Source organism: Lissotriton helveticus, chromosome 10, assembly GCF_964261635.1.
Source record: "Lissotriton helveticus chromosome 10, aLisHel1.1, whole genome shotgun sequence".
In the NCBI taxonomy this organism is placed as follows: Eukaryota; Metazoa; Chordata; class Amphibia; order Caudata; family Salamandridae; genus Lissotriton; species Lissotriton helveticus.
The window spans coordinates 7,268,734-7,291,941 of NC_136071.1; the positions used below are offsets into that span (position 1 = coordinate 7,268,734).

A 23,208-nucleotide genomic window follows, 5' to 3' on the forward strand; every position below is an offset into this window, starting at 1 on the left:
ACTTCTTGCACTGTGTGAGTGCCTTACACTGTCAACCGAAACCTTCAGCTGAACCCCACTGACTATCATGTTTGCCAGGTAAAGAGTCGGAGACAGTAATTCCAGGACAAGTATTACCAAAACCCCTGTATCAACCAAAGCTCAGCTGGGCTTTGTGTGTCCTGGAATGTTTGTAGTACTAAAACATAAATCGTCTGCACTGCCAACCGAAAAACAAGCCCAGAGCCAGTCTTCTTGAGACGTATAAATCTAGAATACTGTAATGGGTGCGGCGCCCACACCGCCACCTTACCATCACCAATGCTGCCACATGTGGAGAGACATTCACACGTGTGCATATGGACGCGCCTGTGTATGCATGTGCTGGCCATGAGGAGCCGTTAGAGGAAGAGGCGGGAGTTGTAAAATAAGCCCTCATGCATTGCAACGCATGCACTCCGTGGGAGGTGAAAGGATGCAAATAAACAGCCAATAACATTAGGAGAAAGAGAAATCCCCCTCTGGGCAGAGCCAAGATGTGGCTGACCAACGTGACTCCGTGACTGCAAGAGGCTGATCAAAAAGGCAGTGGTTAAGCGTGGCAAATCGTCGATATGTATATTAGAAACAATTGAACAGTTAGACAGATTTGCTGTCCTAAAAATACTGCACCAGATAGAGGGCCATATGTATCATTCCAAATTGCGATCGCAAACGCCGAAATGCGTTTGCATTTAAGGAATCGCAAATTACGATTCCTTAAATGCAATATAAGAAGCACAGAAAAAGTGCAATTTGGCCTTAAGGAATCGCAAATTACCACCAATTTCAAGTTGGTGGTAATTTGCAATTTCTTTGAAAAATGCACTTTTTTGATTTTTTCAAAGTGCCATGTGGCACACATACGTGTGCCACATGTGCACACATGTACATTTCAGGGGTGCAACAGGGTGTCCTTTTGACACCCTGGCTCCCTTGAAATTGCATTGTCAATTTGCGATTCTCTAATTGAGAATCACAAATTGTGAATGTCTTCCCATTCATTCCTATGGGCATCAAGGCCCATAGGAATGAATGGGGAGGTATTCCTTAATTGCGAATTGCAATTTGCAATTCGCAATTAAGGAATATGTAGGATTCGCAAAATTATTTGCAAATCCTACATACATAGCGTTTTGCGATTCTCAAATAGCGATTCTCTAAAAATCGCTATTTGAGAATCGCAAACCCAAAGTTTCATACATATTGCCCATACTGTATTGTATGCAGTTTTCACCCACAGGGGAGTTATTTCATGCCTTACGACATTCATTGCACATGACATGATTATCTACAATTTACGCCATAGTGTAATGTCTCCATAAATGTCCTTCTCCTCTGCCTTTCAGTTATAAACCAATGGGGCCGAACAGTATTTGTTGTGCACTTATTGTTATGGCTTCTGTGGTATGACTAGTTCATTGTATTCTCCAAGAGAAACACTTACACAAGTGGCTTCTAACCATAGTAACAATGAGCATTGCTGCCGTGCAATTCACTAACGAACTGCCTAATGATAGGTGTTTGCCAAGCTGAGCTGCTTAGCAACAGGTCCCTAAGAGACCGAGCTCAGTAAACGATAACTAGGTGCGCCACCCTACCTATGGATTACTATGCAGCCGCTTAACGTAATTACCTGTTGTGAAGGCACAAAAATGTATAACTTCGTCTGTCAAGAAGACGAGGATCATCTGAACAACCCCGGGCGCTGTGCCCGTCCCAGGGGCATTTTCCCACTGACAAACCAGCGGGACAGTCACATGGGCTGTAGAAAGTATCTGGAACGTTTTACATAGCTTAGCAAATATTGCTATGAATGTAGGCCAGGATTTTCACTCTTAGTGAAAGGGGCCCTTAAAACACTCAAAGAACTAGGATTCCATCTAGAAGAAGCAAAGAATGGTCCTTCGGAGACTACTTCACCACCAGTTTTTACACACCATCAATCGATATTACAAACATCCAATCTTGAGGGTTACCGTTCTGACCAAAAAAGCAGTGTACTCGCACATCAAAGTAAATTGCAAAGTTATATAGACAGTTCATGTGAGAAGTTGGCCTGATGTGCAGTGCTCACTATTCTAGTGATCACTATATATCAGTCCAAACAACCCTTATTGATGATTGGTTGTAAGTCAACCTTATAGACCAGCTATCCTAGTAGCATGGATACGAGCAGTCTAAGGCTAAGACTCTAGAGGGCGTGTTAAGCCAGCTGTTTTACCATCACATTACCCCTTGAACACCCAGTGAAAGGACACCACACAAGTTGTTATGAAAATAAACAGTGTATTTATTTATAACAAGACTACCCTGGCTCTTTATGAGACAGGGAGCTAAGCACACAACAAAACTCTTACGAAAATACTTTTAAGTTAGCACGTTACACAAATGCCCGAGGGGCACGAAAAACCATATACGCTAAAAGTGGAATGCGAATTACTAGCAGGTAAGTAACAGTTCTAATAGGCTTTGGAATCGCTAGGACTGGACTAGGGAATCGTTAGATTACTACTAGGAGGCCCAGGGGACTCGGGTGCAGAGTGTGCACTCTCACGCGGGATGCGGGACAAAGTCTATGGAAGCTAGAATTCACAAAGTTAGTGTTCACGGGCGAACCCGACCTGGTAGGGAGAAAACGACAGTGGATCCTGACCCTTGGATAGTGAGGCTATGCTGGGACACCGGAGTGCCGAAGTTACCTAGCCATGGGGCTGCAGCTGCATAGGTCTGAAAAGACGTCGGGGATCTCGTTGCCGGACCAGGAGCCTGGACGGAAGAAGTTGCTGGCAGGCGACCAGTGAAGGAAAGTTCGATGGATCCAAGCCTGGATCAAGGAAGAAGAAAACCTGAAAGCAGAGGGGACCAAGTTCTTGAATCACTAGCCAGTGATTAAGTGGGCACCAGGATGGCACCGGGCGAAGTCACCGCAGTCAGGTGAGTGGGCACTGCTGGGCTCTGCAGTCTCTCGGACCAGGAGGCGTTGTCGGCGACCAGGATGGAGGTGCGAGCTGTCCCACGACGGATGAAGTTGTCGGCGTCGAAGTTACCCAGGATTGGGCAACAAGCCTTGGCTAATTCAAGCCCACGCGGTGGACTCAAAATGGCGTCTTGAGTGGACCAGGAGGGTCCGGGGTGCTCCTCTTCTGGAAGGGGGCAAGGGCCAGTCTGGAGCAACCAGACCAGCAGCAGAAATGTCGTCGGGCGTCGTCAGGAAGGCCACAAGCCAACGGGCTAGTAGCCAAACAACGCGGTGAGCAGCGGAAAGCAGAAGGGCCCCACGCAGATCGTGGAGATGCTGGGGGGCTGCACTTCGGAGCTGGAGCTGCTCAGAGTCGGGGCTTCTCGGACCCCAAAGCACTCACCAGTAGATTACTCGGCGGGCTTGCTGGAAAGAAGTCGTGCAGTCTTGAAGATGGCCGGTCCCTTGAGGTCTCGTCGCACCCACGGTTCTCAGCTGGGCTGTAGAGGCGGGTAGAGGTCAGAGGTGCCAGGGAAGCCGGTTCTCGTCGAGCTGGGCAGTCGGATTCCGGAGGAAGGACTTGCAGCAGACCGCAGTGTTCTTAGATGGTGCCTGCGGATGCAGGGTGACTACTCCTTAGTCACAAGGGAGAATCTTGAAGAAGGAAATCTTGAAGTCCTTTCGCAGAAAGTCGTGTCTTGATTCCAAAGATGATCTGATTTGGAAGGGGGCCAGTCTCTACCTTTATCCTGTAAAAAGGGGCTGGCACGCGACTAAGTCCTGCCCTATGGGTGGGACTAGGAGGGGGGTGGTTACACCCACTTCCTTGGCGGGCTTTTCCCCAGCACAGGGTCTGGAGTGACCCTGGAACTGGTTCAAGCCGGCCTATGCACAGTGAGCACCGGGGTGCCACTTGCAGTCACCTTCCTCTAAAGCCCTGCCTACCTACAATACACAAAACCCTGTCTGGGACGGTGCTGGCACCGCCCCTGGCAGGAAACCCTTTGTCCTTATCTCCTGCTCTGGGAGGACTCCCAGCAGCAGGAGGGCAGACTTGTGTCTCGGTGGCAGCATCCATTTTGTGGATGCTAAGGCTCTGTCTGACTTTTAACCGGGTTATAGGTTACAGGCATGTCGTGTCCCTCTAGAAGGGTGGAATGCTAACCCCGTCGCCAGAATTGGCGAGGGGTTAGTATTCCAATTCGTATGACACCTTACTCGACATGTTTTGATAAAGCGATACCAGAGTTGGCACATAACCGCGAGGATTATAATGCACTTAAGAGTATATGGTATGCGATATCATGGAAACGGCTAAGGGATGGATCCCGAAAGCCGCAGACAGGCTCAGCTCATGCTAGAGCACCATCTCACACGATTCCAAGCACTCTGCCTTCAGGATTGTTAAGGCCTGCTATAGGAGTGACTGATAGGAGATCTGTGTGTCCATTTTTAGGGTTAGATATAGGTATACTATATCTAAAGCAAAGGGTGAGTACACCACCTTGCCCCAGCTGTCGTGCAGCCAGTTGTGTCAGTTTTAGTTAGTCAATCCAGGGGTGGCATAATACATGCTTCAGCCCCTGGGAGACTTCTGGGTGCACCTCAGCCCTGGGTACAGGGACTTGGAGAGGGCCCAGTGCCAATTCAGTACCTGAGTACAATTTGGATAGAGAGAACAGCTAGGCTGTGGGTCTGATTAGCAGGCCCACAGCCAGGGAAAGTCGTAAACCAGTGCAGCAAAAAGCAAAAATCTGGGTGATCATAGGATTGCAGACCCTACTCTCCTACATGACCCCCCCCCAAACTTTGGGACAATAAACTAACCTTGACCAGGTGAGTCTTCTTGCTCTAAGTGGAAATACCTGGAGAGCCCATCAGCATTGCTGTGATCAGTCCCAGGTCTATGCTCCACTGTAAAATCCATCCCCTGTAGGGAAATGGACCACCTAAGCAGTTTGGGGTTTTCACCCTTCATCTGATTTAGCCACAAGAGGGGCTTATGGTCTGTCTGAATGGTGAAGTGAGTGCCAAACAAGTAGGCCCTCAGCTTCTTCAGGGCCCAGACCACACCAAAGGCCTCCCTCTCAATAGCTGACCAATTTTTCTCTCTGGGTGTCAACCTTCTACTAATGAAAGCAATAAGCTGATCATTACCATCAAAATTCAGTTGAGACAGAACAGCTCCCACACCCAACTCAGAAGCATCTGTTTGGACAATGAATGGCTTGGAGTAATCTGGACTCTTGAGGATAGGTGCTGTGCACATGGCCTGCTTTAGGTCATTGAATGCTTTCTGACAGCTTGCTGTCCACTGAACTTTCTTTGGCATCTTCTTGCTTGTCAGGTCATTAAGGGGGGTCACTATGGACCCATAATTTCTGACAAACTTCCTATAGTACCCAGTCAGGCCCAAGAAAGCTCGAACCTGAGTCTGGGTGATTGGAGGAGTCCAGTCCTTGATGGCCTGTATCTTACTCTCCAGTGGCTGAACCTGGCCTCCACCTACAAGGTGGCCCAGGTATACAACCTGTGACTGCCCTATCTGGCACTTGGTGGCCTTGATAGTGAGGCCTGCCTTTTGCAGGGCCTCTAACACTTTCCTCAGGTGGACCAGGTGATCCTCCCAGGTGGAGCTAAAGACAGCAATATCGTCCAGATATGCTGCACAGAAGTCATCCAGCCCAGTGAGGACTTGATTCACCAACCTTTGGAAGGTGGCAGGTGCATTTTTCAGTCCAAAGGGCATTACCACAAATTGATAATGCCCTCCAGGGGTAGAAAATGCTGTCTTGGGTTTGGCTTCCTCAGCTAACCTGATTTGCCAATACCCAGCTGTCAAATCAAATGTGCTTAAGAAGTTGGCAGAAGCCAATCTATCTATAAGCTCATCTGCTCTTGGTATTGGGTGGGCATCAGTCTTAGTGACTGCATTGAGGCCTCTGTAGTCTACGCAAAACCTCATCTCTCTCTTACCACCCTGGGTGTGAGGCTTTGGCACTAGAACTACTGGGCTAGCCCAAGGGCTATCTGAGGGCTCAATGACTCCCAGTTCCAACATTTTCTGCACTTCAGTTTTGATGCAGTCTCTAACATGATCAGGCTGTCTGTAGATTTTACTCTTGACAGGCAGACTGTCTCCAGTGTCAACATCATGGGTACACCAATCAGTTTGGCTGGGTGTCAGAGAGAACATATGTCGAAAGGATTGCAGAACTTGCCTGCAATCCTGTTGCTGATGTTCAGTGAGGCTGCCACAAAAGACAACACCATCAACTGACCCATCATCAGGATTCTGAGTGAGCAGGTCTGGGAGAGGGTCACTCTCTTCCTCCTGTCCCTCATCTGTGGCCATGAGCAAGCTCATGTCCTTCCTGTCAACATATGCCTTGAGCCTGTTAACATGGAGCACTCTGAGAGGGCTCCTGGGAGTTCCAAGGTCCACCAAGTAGGTAACCTCTCCCTTTTGCTCAATGATGGTGTGGGGCCCAGACCATTTGTCTTTCAGAGCTGCTGGGGCCACTGGCTCCAGCACCCACACCTTCTGTCCTGGCTGGTACACAGTCAGTACAGCCTTTTGGTCATGCCAAGCTTTTTGAAGTTCCTGGCTGGCCTCAAGGTTTTTAGATGCCTTTTCCATATACTCAGCCATCCTGGAGCGGAGACCAAGTACATAGTCCACTATGTTGGTTGCAGGCTTTTTGAGAGGTCTCTCCCATCCTTCCTTCACCAAACACAGGGGTCCCCTTACAGGATGCCCATACAGAAGCTCAAAAGGGCTGTAGCCAACCCCCTTCTGTGGGACCTCTCTGTAAGCAAACAAGAGGCAGGGGATCAGGACATCCCATCTTCTCCTAAGAGGTTCAGGTAGTCCATGAATCATCCCTTTCAGGGTCCTGTTGAATCTCTCAACAAGCCCATTGCATTGTGGATGATAGGGTGTGGTGAACTTGTAGTTCACACCACACTCTTTCCACATGGCAGTCAGATATCTTGACATGAAGTTTGTACCTCTGTCAGAAACGACCTCCTTAGGGAAACCCACTCTGGAGAACACTCCAACTAGGGCTCTTGCCACTACAGGGGCTGTAGTGGTCCTAAGGGGAATAGCCTCAGGATACCTGGTGGCATGGTCCACCACCACCAGTATAAACTTGTGTCCTGATGCTGTCTGGGGTTCCATTGGACCAACAATGTCAATCCCCACTCTTTCAAAGGGAACCCCCACCACAGGTAGTGGTATGAGGGGGGCCTTTGTTGTGCCACCTGACTTACCACTGGCTTGGCAAGTGACACATGAGCGACAAAACTCCTTGGTATTCTCATTCATATGGGGCCAGTGAAAGTGTGAGACAAGCCTGTCCCAAGTCTTTGTCTGACCTAAATGACCTGCAAGGGGAATCTCGTGGGCCAAGGTGAGAAGGAAACCTCTCAGAGACAAGGGGATGACCAGCCTCCTGGTTGCACCAGGCTTGGGGTCTCTTGACTCAGAGTACAGGAGTCCATCTTCCCAGTATACCCTGTGGGCACCTGTGGCATTCCCTGCAGCCTCAGCAGCAGCCTGCTGTCTGAGGGGTTCAAGGGAAGGGCAGCTCAACTGTTCCTTCCCCAGGTCTGCTCTGGAGGGTCCCCCTGAGCCCAGAAACTCAACTTGATCAAGTTCAAGCTCTTTAGGCTCAGTTTCCCTCAGCTCTTCTAGATCAGCCTCCTCAGAGACTTGATCCTCAACCTGGGGCAAGGGGGAAGGCAAAGCCTTACCCCTACTGCTCTTCTTCTTGGGAGGTGTCTGGTCCATCATTTCAGGATCCAGCACCTGTTCAGTGGGGCATTTTCTGGCCTGTGACCTAGTCACAGCAAGCACATGTGCTGGCAAGCCTAACATCTCCATGTGAGTCCTCTGCTCCACTTCTGACCATTGTGATGATTCCAAATCATTGCCCAACAAACAATCAACTGGGAGGTCTGAACTGACTACAACTTTCTTTTGTCCCTTCACTCCACCCCAGGAGAAAGCTACAATTGCCACACTATGACTAGTAGTGACATTGCTGGCATTGGTCACCAGGAAATCAGTACCTGGCATGATCTGTCCAGGGTCCACAAAGTTAGGTGTCACCATGGTGACACTGGCACAAGTGTCCCTATAGGCCTGAGCCATTTTGCCATTAATCAAAGGTGTCTGCCTGTATTTGCCCAAAGTATTGGGACTTATTTCAGGGGACATATCCATATCCCCTGTACAGACAAGGACAGCCTGAGTGAGTGTGCCAACTAAGTTGTCAGACCCCTCAGTACCCAAGGTTAACCCAACTAATGCCTTGGGAGTGACACTACCACTACTGACTGTACTAGGGGGTGCAGTTGCTTTAGGAGCTGTAGTGGCAGGAGTTTGTCCTCCTCCTCTTTTGGTGCACTCACTAAACCAGTGAGATTTACTTTTGCAGTACTGGCACCACCTTTTTGACTGGCCTTCTTGAGTCTTCTTCTTCTGGGAAGCCTGACCCCCACCCTCTTTGGTTTGTTGGGGACCTGGTGAAGACTTCTGGTCATTTTGCTCATTCTTAACATTACCCTTCTGGTCTGCTTTCTTCTGACCACCCTGGTTCTGGTTCTGGTTCTGCTTGATCCTTGTCCTGACCCATTTGTCTGCCTTCTTTCCCAATTCTTGGGGAGAGGTCAGATCTGAATCAACAAGGTGCTGGTGCAGCAACTGGTTCTGACAATTGTTCAAAATTTGTTCTCTCATCATTAGATTATACAATCCTGTGTAATCTGTAACCTTGCTACCCAGCAACCAGCCCTCCAAAGCCTTAGTGGCACAATCCACAAAATCAGACCAGTCCTGAGACTGAGTTTTCTGGGTGTCTCTGAACAGCAACCTGTACTGCTCAGTGGTTAAACCAAACCCATCAACCAGTGTATTCTTCAGGACCTGGTAATTGTTAGCATCCTCCACTCTTGTAGTGAGGAGCTTATCTCTACCTTTACCATCAAAGGAGAGCCACAGTATAGCTGCCCACTGACTCTGGGGAATGTTCTGCACAGTGCAGGCCCTCTCCAGAGCAGCCATCCATTTCTGGATGTCATCCCCTTGCTTAAAGGGGGGCACTATTTTAGTCAGGTGTTTAGTATCTAAACCCTTCTCTCTATCTCTTGGGAGATTGCTGCCACCAGTGGGAGCTAGCCCACTCATCTGCTGCTCTCTTGCCAGGGCAAGCTTCTCTTTGGCCAGGGCAATTTCTTCCCTTTCAATCCTCAGTTCAGCTTGTCTCATCCTAGCCTCATGCTCCTTTCTCTGAGGGGAAGTAAATCTCCTCTGTGGAGGATTCCTTCTCCCCTGAGAAGAGGCATTAGAGTGCAGAGATCTATTGGAGTCCCTAGAAAGAGATCTATCTCTCCTAACTCCAAGGTTAGGCCCACTTCGGGTTAGTACTGGGGGGCCCCCAGATCCTAGCCCAAGTAAGTCTAAGTTGGTCCTAGTTAGCCTTCTGACTACCTCAAGACCCTTGTCTACCTCATCCCCAGAGAGTACCTCCTGATCCTCCTCCTCAACTGCTGAATCAGTGTTGGGGAGGTCTGGATCCCCAGAGGTTCCCTCTAAGGCTGGCATGCTCTCATGTAACTGAGAGAGCTTTCTGGCATCATATGTCTCTAAGAGACCTATCAGAAAGAGAATGGTGGGGTTAGACCCCTGCTTCAGTTTCCTGGAGACACAGATTTGTCTCATCTCCTGAAAACTGAGAGCTGCATGCATATCTTGAAGTGACCTGTGGAGGGTCAACACTGACCAGGGGAGTCTCAGTAGAGTCCCCCTGAGTCGACATGCTTTTCTAGTGAAGTGTAAGTGGTGCACTTACCTACACTATATGTTTGCCTACTGATCCCTTGCTAGAGTTGTAGTTTAGGGTGTGCTAGGCCCTAGGAGCTACAACAGCTGGTTCAGTAGAACTCAGAGTATTCTAAGCTAAGTTATATGTACCTTTAGTACTTATGTGATCTTTCACAAGATATTCTTAGGGCATGTGTGGTAAAACAACAGCAAGCTCAAATCCCAACCGCTGCTCACCAATGTGAGAAGTTGGCCTGATGTGCAGTGCTCACTATTCTAGTGATCACTATATATCAGTCCAAACAACCCTTATTGATGATTGGTTGTAAGTCAACCTTATAGACCAGCTATCCTAGTAGCATGGATACGAGCAGTCTAAGGCTAAGACTCTAGAGGGCGTGTTAAGCCAGCTGTTTTACCATCACATTACCCCTTGAACACCCAGTGAAAGGACACCACACAAGTTGTTATGAAAATAAACAGTGTATTTATTTATAACAAGACTACCCTGGCTCTTTATGAGACAGGGAGCTAAGCACACAACAAAACTCTTACGAAAATACTTTTAAGTTAGCACGTTACACAAATGCCCGAGGGGCACGAAAAACCATATACGCTAAAAGTGGAATGCGAATTACTAGCAGGTAAGTAACAGTTCTAATAGGCTTTGGAATCGCTAGGACTGGACTAGGGAATCGTTAGATTACTACTAGGAGGCCCAGGGGACTCGGGTGCAGAGTGTGCACTCTCACGCGGGATGCGGGACAAAGTCTATGGAAGCTAGAATTCACAAAGTTAGTGTTCACGGGCGAACCCGACCTGGTAGGGAGAAAACGACAGTGGATCCTGACCCTTGGATAGTGAGGCTATGCTGGGACACCGGAGTGCCGAAGTTACCTAGCCCAGGGGCTGCAGCTGCATAGGTCTGAAAAGACGTCGGGGATCTCGTTGCCGGACCAGGAGCCTGGACGGAAGAAGTTGCTGGCAGGCGACCAGTGAAGGAAAGTTCGATGGATCCAAGCCTGGATCAAGGAAGAAGAAAACCTGAAAGCAGAGGGGACCAAGTTCTTGAATCACTAGCCAGTGATTAAGTGGGCACCAGGATGGCACCGGGCGAAGTCACCGCAGTCAGGTGAGTGGGCACTGCTGGGCTCTGCAGTCTCTCGGACCAGGAGGCGTTGTCGGCGACCAGGATGGAGGTGCGAGCTGTCCCACGACGGATGAAGTTGTCGGCGTCGAAGTTACCCAGGATTGGGCAACAAGCCTTGGCTAATTCAAGCCCACGCGGTGGACTCAAAATGGCGTCTTGAGTGGACCAGGAGGGTCCGGGGTGCTCCTCTTCTGGAAGGGGGCAAGGGCCAGTCTGGAGCAACCAGACCAGCAGCAGAAATGTCGTCGGGCGTCGTCAGGAAGGCCACAAGCCAACGGGCTAGTAGCCAAACAACGCGGTGAGCAGCGGAAAGCAGAAGGGCCCCACGCAGATCGTGGAGATGCTGGGGGGCTGCACTTCGGAGCTGGAGCTGCTCAGAGTCGGGGCTTCTCGGACCCCAAAGCACTCACCAGTAGATTACTCGGCGGGCTTGCTGGAAAGAAGTCGTGCAGTCTTGAAGATGGCCGGTCCCTTGAGGTCTCGTCGCACCCACGGTTCTCAGCTTGGCTGTAGAGGCGGGTAGAGGTCAGAGGTGCCAGGGAAGCCGGTTCTCGTCGAGCTGGGCAGTCGGATTCCGGAGGAAGGACTTGCAGCAGACCGCAGTGTTCTTAGATGGTGCCTGCGGATGCAGGGTGACTACTCCTTAGTCACAAGGGAGAATCTTGAAGAAGGAAATCTTGAAGTCCTTTCGCAGAAAGTCGTGTCTTGATTCCAAAGATGATCTGATTTGGAAGGGGGCCAGTCTCTACCTTTATCCTGTAAAAAGGGGCTGGCACGCGACTAAGTCCTGCCCTATGGGTGGGACTAGGAGGGGGGTGGTTACACCCACTTCCTTGGCGGGCTTTTCCCCAGCACAGGGTCTGGAGTGACCCTGGAACTGGTTCAAGCCGGCCTATGCACAGTGAGCACCGGGGTGCCACTTGCAGTCACCTTCCTCTAAAGCCCTGCCTACCTACAATACACAAAACCCTGTCTGGGACGGTGCTGGCACCGCCCCTGGCAGGAAACCCTTTGTCCTTATCTCCTGCTCTGGGAGGACTCCCAGCAGCAGGAGGGCAGACTTGTGTCTCGGTGGCAGCATCCATTTTGTGGATGCTAAGGCTCTGTCTGACTTTTAACCGGGTTATAGGTTACAGGCATGTCGTGTCCCTCTAGAAGGGTGGAATGCTAACCCCGTCGCCAGAATTGGCGAGGGGTTAGTATTCCAATTCGTATGACACCTTACTCGACATGTTTTGATAAAGCGATACCAGAGTTGGCACATAACCGCGAGGATTATAATGCACTTAAGAGTATATGGTATGCGATATCATGGAAACGGCTAAGGGATGGATCCCGAAAGCCGCAGACAGGCTCAGCTCATGCTAGAGCACCATCTCACACGATTCCAAGCACTCTGCCTTCAGGATTGTTAAGGCCTGCTATAGGAGTGACTGATAGGAGATCTGTGTGTCCATTTTTAGGGTTAGATATAGGTATACTATATCTAAAGCAAAGGGTGAGTACACCACCTTGCCCCAGCTGTCGTGCAGCCAGTTGTGTCAGTTTTAGTTAGTCAATCCAGGGGTGGCATAATACATGCTTCAGCCCCTGGGAGACTTCTGGGTGCACCTCAGCCCTGGGTACAGGGACTTGGAGAGGGCCCAGTGCCAATTCAGTACCTGAGTACAATTTGGATAGAGAGAACAGCTAGGCTGTGGGTCTGATTAGCAGGCCCACAGCCAGGGAAAGTCGTAAACCAGTGCAGCAAAAAGCAAAAATCTGGGTGATCATAGGATTGCAGACCCTACTCTCCTACAGTTCATTAAAAAATATCCCCAAGTTTTTTTTTTTTTTTTTAAAAACCTTTATTGTGCATCAAGAAAAGAACAAATACGGGCCCATAACCAACCGGCCGGCCACGGATACAATCGAAGCACCAACGCATGCAACATGGCGACACAGTAACATCCTGTCACGAAAAGCAAATATTTGAAAGTTACACTGTAGAACATGTTGTTACCGCGTCTCAGGATTAATAAAGGTTTGTTTTATATTTTCTGGCAGCTAGGAAGGTCGACATTCGCCATTTTAGCGTAAACAAAGAAATCAAAAGAGCAGAGTCCGTGCAGGCATGACGTAATAGTAACCACAATATTATCATGCAATCATGAAACCCAGAAGTAATTCTACACAGGCGGAAGAGCGGCTCTGAAATTGTACAGCAGGATTATAAAAGTCAACGTCATAAACAGTGCCCATCACCACCCACCCACCAACTATCCCAAACACGGACCCAAGATAAAGTAAAGAAAAGGAAACGAAGACAAAAAGAAAAAAAAAGATCCCAAAGTTAAAAAACTTTGTCATACAGCATACATTGTGTAAAGAAAGCAGCATCGTTCTATGAAACCACTTTGAATTACAAATACAGTGCAAATAGACAAGTTAAAAACCGGCGAGAGTATTAAAAAAAGACACTACTCTGTCATACAAAACCATATCCAGAGCAACGTTGGGGCTGGACCCTGATATATTACAGTCCGTCAGCATCTAGAGTAACAGCCCAACGAGTGGATTTATGGTTTGTACTCTTTTTAACATAAATAAGAAGTTTTACGACGCAATCGGATGGCACCATCTATGCCATTAGGAAACCCAAGACTCAACAAAGCTGGGTACGCTAGAGGTTGCCTTGATTGAGGCGAATTGTGAGTCTCATAATAAGGTTTGAATCATCAAATTCATACTTTGGTACTGGGAGCAGGATCAAATATCCCCCCCGGTAGGAACTCCTACACTCGGGATCAATTTGTTTTTTCTTCTTTATTTTGCAGAGTTTTATATAGCGCAAACTTAACCCGAATCAGGTATCAGAGCGCTTTACATAGCAGCAGTTACGTTACATGAGGACACACATTCATTTGTGTTAGGCACGGAGAGATTAAGTGATTTGCCCAGAATCACAGGATGTTTCAACACCATTACCGTGACTTGAACCCAGTTTCCCAGGTCTGAGGTCGAGCGCCCTAGCCGTTAGGCCAACTCCTCTACCCAGAGTTTAAAGATACATTACCAGCAGAGAGTGTAAATGTTTTTAGTATTGATAAAGATGTTCTAAACCAGGAAACCATTGAAACGCGTCGACGCCTGTACTTCAGGCGCCATCTCCCCCCCCCCTCCCCCTCATCCTGTACTCCTCTGGGAGATGTTTGACCAGCTCCTGCATCTCCTCCCACTGGGATCTGTCACTGTGGAGAGTTGGCTCTGTGCCTGCGAGGAACTGCCCCTATGTCCACCCTGCTGCACTCTGCATCAAGCTTCTTGCTCTCTTTGTCAGGCAGCGGGCGGCGCTTGTGGCCCAGAGCAGAGGCCCTTCTCCTGGGCGGAATGGATGAGTAGAGGGTCGGAGGGGCATGGCCGCTGATGTAGACAGGGTCACTGGGGAAGGCTTGTATTTTTTCTCCTCCCTGGGGTGTTAATACCCTTCCCTTGATGTGCTCTTTGAAAGTTTCAACGCCGGATTTAAGGATGCCCTTAAGCATGGGCAGGAACTACACGTTCACTCTGAGAGCGTTTAAACTAGGACATCCTCTTTTTTTTGTGTGGAGAAGTTACATGTCTACCGTGTGAAAGTGTCTGCCCTCTGGATGACGTGGTATGCCGCTGTATCTAGTGTTTAGGGAGATGCCCGGATGAGGTCGGGGAAGAGGTCTCAGTCACCTGGAGTACCTACATCATAGTCGTCCCAAGGGTCATCTGTGGGCCCTGACTCGAAGGGGCTGTTATAGGAATCAGCGGGGTCAAAGGGGCTACCTGGGTCGAAGAAAGAGCCTGTTGGCTCCTAAGGTAGCTCTGTCAGAGGCAGTGGGGGTGTTGTGTGTGAGCACAGCAATGGTGGTAGAGGAGGTGGAGGTAGAGGTGGAGGAGGTGGAGATAGAGCATAAGCTGGAGGGCTGGTGCCCCTGTCTCCTGGGCATCTGATCCAGAGTGGGGGGTTCCAATAGGGGTTCCTGCTCGAAAGCTAGCCTCTTCTTTTGAGGCAGTCTCTCTGCAGGCTTCGGCAGAGGTTGTTTTGCTGAAATCTTCCATTAGAAGATGGATAAATAGGCACCTCTGCCTTGCATCGAGCTTCTCTTGGAGTCGTTTCAGGATAGGCTGTTCCGAATCCTCGGAGCCGGTCATTGATGGTTCTTTCAGTGCCAGTGCAGGGGCCTGGACACCAGCGTTGATGGTGCTTTCATTTTTGAGTGGTGTTGAGGCTTGTCGGTGGCTTTAGGCCACATGGGGCTTCATGGCTGGAAGGGGTCACTATCTTTGGACGGGTGCTTTGTTGGATCCAAGGCCTTCAACTGGTGTAGACCGGAGCCTCAAGGCAGCTGAGGCCATGGAGGCGGTAGTGTCTTGATCCTCGACTCCCTTGGCAGCGGTGCTCTGCCTCATTGTGAGGCCTCTTATGAGGCTTTGAGGGGGGTTTCTTGCCGACTTGTGACCCTGTGTGTGGTCTTCAGTCGAGGGCTGCTGGTCCTGAAGGTCAGCAAAGCCTCCACTTCTTCCTCTGGGTTGGAGGCTCATGACGATATGGCCTCTGGGCTGGGTGCGGCTTGATGCGGCAGAATGCCCCAGGGCTGACTTCCACTGCACCGAAGGGGTCTTGTTCGCCGAAGATGTCCGGGGTATCGGTGGCAGCCTGCTGGTGAGTCTTGCTGTCTGCGTTCACATTGCCCACTATGGAAGGCATCTTAATACTTTCATTGACTCTAAAGACTTCTTCAAAGAAAATCAACTTCCAAATGTCCAAGCGCGACAATAGATGATAGGAGTACGCAGAGCATGTGTATCGACAGCCACACCTGCTACGTACACTAAAACACTCCTGTTGACCACTACCTTTTGTAACAAATCATAACCCCACCTCACCCTTTCATGTCTAAATATCTGTTCCCCTTTGTTCCACAATGAACATTTTAAGTCACCAGTCTAAGCCGCTTCGCTGGCATCTCCACACCCCTCCAGAGATGTCTTACTTTGTTTCCCTCTTAGTTGTATTTTTGGGATTGTACATTAAATTGTAACGGGAACTAGTTTCTTTATGGTTGTTTCCATAAAAATACATTGTACTAACACTAACTTGACTACAGGAATGTAAAATATATACCCGAAGTCCCTTCCTGCACCAGCCCTGTTGCAGCATCCTTTGTAGCAGTGGGTCATCCACTGGCTACCATCAGCAGCCCCCCCCTCTCTCTCTCTTTCCCTGAAGGGAGCAGGGTTTGGCACTTGTACCAATATCCCATCAGATACAGAATACCAGAATCTCTACCAACATGGCCGTTGCCCACACCACCCAGAACCACAAGGCACACCTGGGCATCAGCTCTTTGTTGCAAAAGTGCCCTGAATTGATTGTGGAATGAATGGTTTGTGCTCTACACACCAAATGAACGAAGTAGTCCGCGCAGCTGCTGAGGCAAAGATACACACCAGCTGTGCACAGATTGGGGGAAATAGACTGTTCTGGTACACAGTGTTGATAGGAGCAAAGCTGGGATTAGGAATTCGAAAATACTTTATTCGAAACAAGTTTCATAAAAGTACAACACACAATAACAAAAATAAACTATACACAAAAATAAAATATTCCAGCAGTAAAACAATTTTAACATAAAAATAATTCAGACAGTGGGCAAAAGTTTCGACCTGATGAACCAAGCATTCGCCACATATTTAGCCACCCCACAAATCATATTCATTGAAATGACATTTGTTTGTAAAATACGCATGGCCAATCTATGTTCCCTCACCCCTAAATTCCTACAAACCGGTTTTAACCACCTATCTCTTGGTTTTTTGTAGGCTACACAAGCAAAAAGGAAGTGTCCTAATGATTCTTTCGGACAGGGACAACCTGGACACTTAACCCCTGTTCCACTATATCCCTTCCAACCTTCTTTAAATGTGTTAAGGGGTAAAATACCGTATCTGAATTCCAGAAACAGTGTTCTATCTCGGGGGACCTGGATAAAGTCCAAAAAGGGCTCCAATTTTCCAAGGGGCTTATGGTCAAGAAAGTTGCTGGTTAATTTACCCCAATTTTGGTTCCTAAGATCTTTTGCAGCAACCCAATCCCAATATAGTTTTTTTACAATTGTTTTTGGGGGTGGCATTTGGGAAGACCAGCTCTCCTCCAGGCCTATGGACTTCACGAGCCTCTTTAGGTTATTCAACCATTTAATTTTGTTGGCTACATTCAGGCCAATAAGCTCATCTAAAACCTTGGCATAATTAAAGAGTTCTGGGGTCCTTCTGAGACGAACCCAGAATAACAAGGGGCGAATTTGCACCAGATCTACTATTGATTTTTTGCCCAGGTCTAAAAATAAAGGTTTCAGGGGGGACGATAAAGGTAGCGAAACCATATCTCTAATAAACTTATTTTCCGCCACTGATAAAACTTTTGTATTTTCCGCACCCCAAAGTTCTGAACCATAAACTGCCGCCGCCAGTGCTTTCCCTTCATACACTGCCAGGGTAGGGGCTATGGGTCTACTAATAGAACGTCGCTGGTTTTTAAGAATCACTCCTGCCACCCTTTTTAGATTTAAAACCATTTTAGTGATATGGGCGGACCAACTCAGATTGTTACAAAGTCTTACTCCTAGGTAGTCAAATTCTTGTACCACCTCCAGCGCGGTGCCATTCAACAAGAGGTTAACCTTCCTATGTTGCCTTTTCGATGTTAACACCATCAACTTTGTTTTAGAGGTATTTATTGTCAAACCTCTTTCTTTACAAAAACTGCAAAACCGATCAAGCAGTTTCTGCAGACCCATAGGGGATTTAGACATGAGAAGAGTATCGTCGGCAAAGAGGAGAGTAGGTGTTTTCTCGCCCGCAAGGGTGGGGGCATCAGCCTGGTCCTCCCTCAAATGGTCTACCACCCCATTAATAAAGGGGGAGAACAAGGTTGGGGCCATCACACACCCCTGTCTCACTCCCCTATTTACCGGTATCTTCTCAGTCAATTGGCCCTGAGATCCCCATCGGATCCTGGCATAATTTCCTTCATGAAGTTTAACAATAAATTGTAAAAGGTAACTAGGAAATCCCATATCGGATAAGACCGACCACAGTTTAGTTCGTGGGATGACGTCAAATGCTGTCTTCAAGTCTATAAAGGCCAAGTATAGACTACCCTTCATAATTAGCACTGACTTCCAACAGACTGCACAAAATCTGAAGACCTGATCTATTGCACCTATATTGCTTCTGAACCCGGCCTGAAAATGGGACAAGATGTCATTATCCATGAGCCAAGATTCTGTGCGATTTATGATCACCCTTCCTACCACCTTCTGAATGGTGTCTATCAGACTTATTGGTCTATAATTGGAGGGGTCATCCCTTTCGCCCTTTTTAAATATAGTTATCACCTCAGCGCCTTTCCAGGAGTCTGGAACAGGGTGGCCAGCCTGGATCAAGTTCATCAGATACACAATATACTTGGACCATACATGTGGATCATGTTTTAACAAATCCCCTGGGAGACCATCTTGGCCAGGGGCCTTCCCGGGCAGTAATTTGGAGATCGCATCTAATACTTCTTTCTGCGAAAATGGATCTAAATTGTGGATCAAAGTTTCACAGAACATATTTCCATGGATATTAGCTGGTTGTGGTAACAAGCTATCCACGTTATCATCACAGTACAGCTTTAAAAAATGGGAGTACCATTCCTGCTCCGTTATATGATTTAAAATCAATCCTGCTCCCTTGCTATCTAAGGTATTAATTAATTTCCAGAAAATTACAGCATTTTTCCCACGTGCTGCTTCCTTAAGCTGTTGCCAGTGCTCTTCCTCCCAGGCTCGTTTTGCCGAATTTATACTTCTTGTATAGTCTTTCCTGGCAACCCTAACGGACACAGGATCCTTGCTTTGTATTGCTTTAGTTATTGCTTTCCTCTTAATTCTACAATCACTTGTATACCATGGGTTACTTGTGGTTTTAAAACCTGATTTTGCTGGTTGCTTTTTACAAAAATGGGCTCCTATTTCACTTATTAGGTTACTGTAGGATTCCGATAAACTGGGACCAACTACATTAACTTCAGAGTGGGGCAAAGCAGTCAAACTACTAATCTCTTTGGATACTAAATCCATGATATTTTGAAGCTTCCCCTCATCACATTTGACTACATTCCATTTCAACCTCCTGCTATTATTTACAGGGAAAATTTCTTTAGTTAGCATCTCTGTTACCTGACTAGGTTCACGGCCACATACCCACCTAAGCTGCATACATAGGGGGTTGTGGTCACTATAGGAAGATTCCTTGACCACCATGTCTATTACATCGGGCCATGAGTGCGCATCTAAAAGGATGTAGTCGATACGTGAGGGGCATCCCACCCTATTGAAGGTCATAGCACCTGCGCTATCTGATTTTGTACGACCATTTAAGGCCCAGAGATTATGATCTAGCACCAGGGCATTCAGCTGGATAACTCTTGAAGACCATTTCTTAATTGGGTTAAGATTTAGCAATGGTATACCTTGTCTACCTTCCCCAACGTTCGGACCCAATACCTCTTCCACATCTAAAGGTTCGAATGTGCAGTTGAAATCCCCCCCGACCAGTACTTTAGCACTGGTCGGGAGTTTTGACAACTCCACATCCAATAATTCCAGTATCGGGGAAATAAGCCCTCCCTGAAGACCTCTAGCATAAACACAAAAGATTTCATATGTGTAGCCCCCTATACTATTCTTTAGAGTGATGTGCAAGATGTCGTTAGAAATGGGCTTATTAAAAATAACACGGCAATTCAGAGATATTTTCACCCAAATCTGTAACCCACCCGAAGGGCGGCCTCTTCCCAGTGAGACAGCTGGAACATAGAATGTAGAATAACCATTCATATGTTCAGGGGATAGGCACCACGTTTCTTGAAACATACAGATATCAAAGGTGTTAATAAAATTGTTCCAATCAGGATTTACTAGATTTTTCTTTAGACCTGCAATGTTCCATGATAAAATATTAATGACGGGACCCGGGGGCTTGGGATCCAATTGGCCTGCGGGTACTATATCTTGCATACAGCTACCAACTATAGCTGTTGATGCAACACAATCTGTACCAACACCGGTTGAGCCTACCATAACCACTCTATCTACCGGTATATTAACTTCATCTCCAGGTAAAGACTGCACCACCCTACTACTTAATCGATCAATAGGCTGCTTTGTAAGTCAATCGACTTCCTCCAGACCATTGAACCGATTATAACATTGAATCGGGTAGTCCAACTGTGGACCCAGCCAACCCTCCTTAGGCCTATTACCACCATGGTAGGTTCTACCTCTACCTCTACGTACTTCTTCCCAATCTCCTTTTCCAACATTTCCCCAATTGTCGAAACGATGGTTTCCCTGGGGTTCAAAACTCCTCCAACCTTGTGTGTGCGGGGTGGGTCTTAGCCAGCTCCATCTATTATCATGGTTCCCCGTGGGCATATAAAAGTATGACAAAGGTTTAATTTGAATCTCGGAGTCATTAATGCGGCTAGGCCCAGAGCAAATAAACTCAACAATACAAGGGTCTTCAAATGTAATTACCACACAGTCTCCTTTAAGATGTTTCTTTTTCTCTCCCACCCACGGTGTTCTCTCTACCATCAAAATGTTCTTATTCATATTGGGTGGGGATGGGAGGTTTCTGTCCAACCAATGACAAACTTTATTTTTAAGCCCCCAGAATGTTTCGGGGATATCTGTGGTGAGCTCAGGGACGCCTGTTAAGACTACCACGAATGGGCAGGCGTCAGATGGTAGATTAATATTCCGCCGTACCCGTGGAGTCTTCGCAACGGGTTGGCGCTGAATGATACCAGACGCAGTTGCGCTGGCAGTTACTGTTTGTTTATTTCCATCTGCAGTAACTTGATTAGTAGTCACTTTACCAACCTTCTGCACCATAGTAACGGTTGGACAAGTTTTAGTTTGCTGAGTGGGTACTATTGGAGGGATCTTAACTAATGGCTGTGGGCTTCCCGTTGTACCGGGGGTATTCTTCTTAGTTCCTTGATTTGCTTTAACCCCCTTACAGTTTAAGTCATTTGATATAATTCCCAGTTGGTTTTCTATACCCTGTAGTCTAGCTTCCAAAGGCGAAAGCAAAGACCTAATAAGGGTTGCTAGGGTATCAAAAAAGGGCGCATCCACATCCTCTTCACTCTCTCCAGACTCATCGGGACTACCATTATCAAGAATGCTAGCCAGACTTGTATTAGAGACAGATACATCTGGTAACTCTAAGGGTAGGGGGTGTGAAGCACGAGATTGCCTAACAGAGGTTACTTGAGCATCCACATTTAAATCTCCCTCCTGTAAGCCATTTCCCCCACCAACCGTATACCCTATACTAGCTGGGATATTTTGACTAACTACAACAACACCAAGCCCTTCTGTAGCAGATGGTATTGGAGAGGGTGTTTCCCCCACAATAGAGGGCCCCTCTAACTCCAGGGGGACTGAGTGTATAATAGCTGTAGTAGCCATAGGTGTTATAAGAGTTACAGACTCAATTATGGGTACAGGTAATGGAGATACCGTGGGCAATGCAGGGGTCATAAGAGTAGTTGGTAAATGGGACGTGTCCGATAAACGCATTTGTTTAGTCGGAGTTCGAGCCATGGCTATATTGCCCAGTGATGACCTTTTAGCCTGGAGCAGATCTTGAGAAACCCTCCGTTCCATCAATATAATACCCTCATCAATTAGGGTGTTTGTACGAAGGATAAAACTATCCAGAGTACTAGTAAGTTTTTTGGTTTTTGTATTTTTTATCCCCGCTACCGCCTGGCTTCTCGTTTTCCTTGTAGACATTATATAGCACCTGCAATAACTAACACAGGATACTGTAATTGAAGATAGAAGAGCGTAGCTTAAGTAACAACCCTATAAGTAATATCAAACTTAAAAATAAACTAATCAACACAGTAATACCAATAGCCAAGCAATAAAATCCAATACAAAAAGGGATCACAAATAAAAACAATTTAAAAATAAGGAAAGATTTACGAGGGGGTATGGCCAGTCCAGTCCTCTCGGAGGGCCTCAGAGGGCCCGCCCTTTGCCCGGGCTTAGCCCCGGGCTATGTCCCGCGCGCGTCCCGCGTGCGCGGTCACCTCTAAGCTTAAGTAGGAGGGCTGGGGGCGGGAAGAGACACCAGGTGCGCTGGGTTGTAGAAGCGCTGAGCAACCTGGGTCTCGCAGTCCCGGCCCCGGCAGCGTCCGCTTCTATCCTGGGTCCTAGTATCTTCAGGAAGCAGGGTGCAGGGCAGGAAATAAAAGCGTCCTTCAATTTAAAAACTGAGTTCCACGAAGGGTCCCAAAGGCTGCGAGCGGCACCCGCGGAGCGGGGGCCGCGAGCCTTATATGCAGTAAGCAGCAAGGGGCGGAGGGCTGGGGGCGGGAAGAGACACCAGGTGCGCTGGGTTGTAGAAGCGCTAAGCAACCTGGGTCTCGCAGTCCCGGCCCCGGCAGCGTCCGCTTCTATCCTGGGTCCTAGTATCTTCAGGAAGCAGGGTGCAGGGCAGGAAATAAAAGCGTCCTTCAATTTAAAAACTGAGTTCCACGAAGGGTCCCAAAGGCTGCGAGCGGCACCCGCGGAGCGGGGGCCGCGAGCCTTATATGCAGTAAGCAGCAAGGGGCGGAGGGCTGGGGGCGGGAAGAGACACCAGGTGCGCTGGGTTGTAGAAGCGCTGAGCAACCTGGGTCTCGCAGTCCCGGCCCCGGCAGCGTCCGCTTCTATCCTGGGTCCTAGTATCTTCAGGAAGCAGGGTGCAGGGCAGGAAATAAAAGCGTCCTTCAATTTAAAAACTGAGTTCCACGAAGGGTCCCAAAGGCTGCGAGCGGCACCAGGATTAGGAATACTGGAGTCAGCGTGAAGATGCCATCCTTATATATACATTTCTTTTCCTGTCGCTACAGATAAGAATTGAAGATGTGCTGAGCCCCGAGGTGTGCGTGTGCCGGACAGACGAGGGCCGCATTCTCGATGGTCTGTATCCGTGTCTGTCCCCTGCCTCTATATTTATCCCCTGCTCTCTTCTTACTCAGCCACTCATCTAATCCTTCCCTCTCTGTTGTCTCTCTACTCCCACCTAACCTTCTTTCCTTCTCTCCAACACTGTGTTCATTCCTGTCTCTTCTCATGTTTCCTGCTGTATATCTCCTCTCCTGCTCCCTCTTCTCTCTCTGTCCTT

At 48.1% G+C, this 23,208-nt stretch overlaps 1 protein-coding gene across 1 annotated transcript in view; it reads left to right on the plus strand.

The window, feature by feature from the left end:
* GPKOW (G-patch domain and KOW motifs) overlaps nucleotides 1-23,208 on the plus strand; it is a 76,971-nt gene that overhangs the window by 47,002 nt on the left and 6,761 nt on the right. Inside the window, exon 9 of the mRNA XM_078664525.1 lies at nucleotides 22,934-23,003. Coding sequence (XP_078520651.1) covers nucleotides 22,934-23,003 — 70 coding nt within the window. The remainder of the gene's footprint in view (nucleotides 1-22,933; nucleotides 23,004-23,208) is intronic.